Consider the following 3,190-nt stretch of genomic DNA (forward strand, 5'->3'; position numbering starts at 1 on the left):
ATAAAACAACAGATAACACAAAAGGACATCGTATTTACAGGGCTACATTTACACACCTAGAGACATTGACAAGTACCAACCATATATTTATATCTCGCCATGTCAATAAGCCTGGCGTTAGACTTTTTCGCTGTCCGTCATTTTGACAGACAGGATCGTAAAACATCCGTTATAATCCCTTATTACCCGTCGGGTCTGAACAGTTCACGATAGAGCATGCTCGTGAACTGTCAACGGGGGGGGCGGTGTTATGCCGTGTGTGCATGCACCTCGCGGGACGCGCACAGCGTAAAGCAAAACCTCCCAGACATGTATTGATCTGTACGGCAAAGTACGGTTTGGAAACTATATCATTTCCTTTTGGAGGGCATGCATAACACGGCATAACACCAGAGCCTCGCTGCGGGGAAACGTTGGCGCTGTTCCGAGTTTGTTCTAATCTGTCAAAATGAAAGACTGCTTTCAGATTTTGTTAAATAAAATATTCGGTTAACGCGACCACTGGTGTCCCAGCAACATCAGTACCAAGCGAGAGAGTTTTTTCCAGAGCAGGGGATATTGTAAATGCCCAAACATCCCAGCTTATAAATACCTGGAATTGTGGACATTCTCATATTCCTAAAAACCTGTGTGATGATGATGAGTGAGTGACTAGTGAGTTTGAGTTGAGTTACTTAAAAAACTAAAGTGAAACTTGATGTATTTTATTGCAGGGTCTGATTATTAAATGTCCTTGTTTATTTGTGAGATGCAGTGGTATAAAGAAAATGCTTACTTTGTTTGGTAGTACTAGTAGGTACAAAAACACTGGTTTTCTTGTTCCAGTCTGTTACTGTCCTACAAAAAGGCTGTAAAAATCAGATTTATTATGTAATAAAGAAACATTTTCCGAGTAAAAAAATGTTTTATTGAAAAAAAGAAATTATGAATTTTTTTCTTCTTCCCTTTATTATTCAATATCGCGATAAATACCGTACCGTGGACTTGTTATTGCGATATTATCGTACCGTGAGTTTTTGGTATCGTAACATCCCTAGTATTTTTCTATTTTAGTATACCTCAACAATGGAATTATGATCAGTGGAAATGGCCATGACATGTGACCTTTAACTTTAATTTATCATCCCCATATAAATATCTGTACCCTGTTTAATTTATTAGTACAAGTGCAAATACAAATATTTTATTTGACATAGACAAGTTAAAGGTGCTCATTGTACGATAATATATAGGTATATATATTTATCTATAGCAAGAAATATGTGTATTTTAAGATACATATATATATATATATATATATATAGTGTATTAGTCATAATAAAGAAATTCAAGACAATACTCCAAATGCTTTTATATTTCCCTTGGTAATTGTGACATTTGCTCCATTTTAAATTAATAACAATTACAACAGCAAAAATTGAATTGATAAATAAAATATTTATACAAACAAAAGGAGTTAAAGTAAACATTTGCACATTTTACTATAGTATACAGCAATAAATATGTAAAAATGTGTGTATTCCATATACAGTGGTGCATAAACAGTAGTATTTCAATTCTGTAGAGCTCTAATAATCACACAACAGGAAAAAGCTTAAATAAAATATATGTATATATTTTTTCCTGCCATGTTTCAGGTTGCAGACGGAGGACATGCGGAGGACGCGTCTCTGCAGCCGCTGCAGCAGAAGTACGTGTTTCTCCTTTCATTATAATACTTAAATAAGAGGCATTATTTCCCATGATGCAGTGGGGGAGCATGTGTTGATGTGTGTGTGTGTGTGCGTGCGCTTCAGGCTGCTGGAGGAGATCCTGCGTTACATCAACAGCGTCGCTCGCTGCGTGGAGAAGAACGCAGATAAACCCACCGGCAAGTTCTGGAGGGTTCTTTTGAACAAGGCCTACGACCTGCTGGATAAAGTAAACACCAATAATACTTTATTATTATTATTATTATAACGTAACAACAACAATACTTCATTATTATAAAGTAACAAAGTACATTTACTCAAGTACTGTACGTATTAGAGATCTGAGTACTTTTACTCAAGTACACGATCGGAGTACTTCTACTTTTCCTCAAGAACAAGACCTGAGTACTTCTACTCTTACTCAAGTACCAGATCTGAGTACTTCTACTCTTACTCAAGTACCAGATCTGAGTACTTCTACTATAACTCAAGTACAAGATATGAGTATTTCTACTATAAATCAAGTACAATATTTGAGTACTTTTACTCAAGTAGTACTTCCAGTACTTCTCCCCCCCTGATGCTAGTGGCCGTTAGCATCCGAGCTAACGCTGTGTCTGTCCCCAGGTGAACTCCCTGTTGCCCACGGATACGTTCATCACGGTGATGAAGGGGCTGATGGGTAATCGCCTACCATCCGTCAGGAGAAAGGCAATGGAGCTGCTGAACAACAAACTGCAGCACCGCACGCAGTGGGACGAACAGCAGGTACATATACATATTTACAGACACAGATATGAGATTACTTTTTGGAAACCAAGTTAAAAAAAGATATGTCAGATTTTGAAGTTAATGCTTTAAAACCAACCCAAAAAATGGTCTCTCCTCCGTGTCTCAGGTCACTATGCTGCTGCAGCTGATCGACGACCTGCTGTGCATTGTGGGTAAGCAGCAGGAACAGCCTGAGCAGGAGACGGCCATCAACCGGCAGACGGCGCTGTACAGCCTGAAGCTGCTGTGCCGCAGTTTGGGCTCCGGCCACCAGGGGGCGTTCTCCCCAGTTCTGCAGAGGGCGGTGCAGCTGGTGGAGGAACCAGCAGGGGAGAAGAACGTTACAGGCAGCGCCATGCTGCTCATCGCCGAGGCCGTCAGCACGCTGAAGGCCCTCGCCATCCCTCAGCTGCCACGGTAACCTGCACACACTTACCATTATTGTTATTATTGTTGTTATTAATGAAGGCCCTCACCACATCATTACTGGACTTAAACTCCCACTGTACATTTTACATTTATATTCAATCTAATATTTAATATTCCATTCCTTGTACAATTAATGCACATATAATATCCTGCTTTATATTTTGTGTATATTTTCCAAACTTTTTTAAATGCTATTTTATTTCTATTTGAGATGTACATTTTTTTTATTGTTTGTTTCTTGTCTGTTTATTTCTCTAATACAATGCCTTGTCTTTTTATGCTGCTGCAACGCAAACATT

General features: G+C 38.9%; 1 protein-coding gene across 1 annotated transcript; it reads left to right on the plus strand.

The window, feature by feature from the left end:
- The first annotated feature begins 1,628 nt into the window (after positions 1-1,628).
- LOC104967773 (HEAT repeat-containing protein 1-like) lies at positions 1,629-2,883 on the plus strand. Its single transcript, XM_010797301.1, has 4 exons — positions 1,629-1,690; positions 1,797-1,920; positions 2,319-2,459; positions 2,590-2,883. The coding sequence occupies exons 1-4, from the start codon at positions 1,629-1,631 to the stop codon at positions 2,881-2,883; spliced, it is 621 nt and encodes a 206-aa protein (XP_010795603.1).
- The last annotated feature ends 307 nt before the right edge of the window (positions 2,884-3,190 follow it).

The sequence above is a fragment of the Notothenia coriiceps genome, unplaced genomic scaffold (genome assembly GCF_000735185.1).
Source record: "Notothenia coriiceps isolate Sejong01 unplaced genomic scaffold, NC01 NC01_scaffold00002486, whole genome shotgun sequence".
Classification (NCBI taxonomy): Eukaryota; Metazoa; Chordata; class Actinopteri; order Perciformes; family Nototheniidae; genus Notothenia; species Notothenia coriiceps.

Coding starts and splice junctions, on each gene's coding strand:
- LOC104967773 (XM_010797301.1), top strand. CDS start 1,629: ATGTTTCAGGTTGCAGACGGAGGACATGCGGAGGACGCGTCTCTGCAG. Junction 1,921..2,318: donor CCTACGACCTGCTGGATAAA/GTAAACACCAAT, acceptor GTCTGTCCCCAG/GTGAACTCCCTGTTGCCCAC. Junction 2,460..2,589: donor CGCAGTGGGACGAACAGCAG/GTACATATACAT, acceptor TCCGTGTCTCAG/GTCACTATGCTGCTGCAGCT.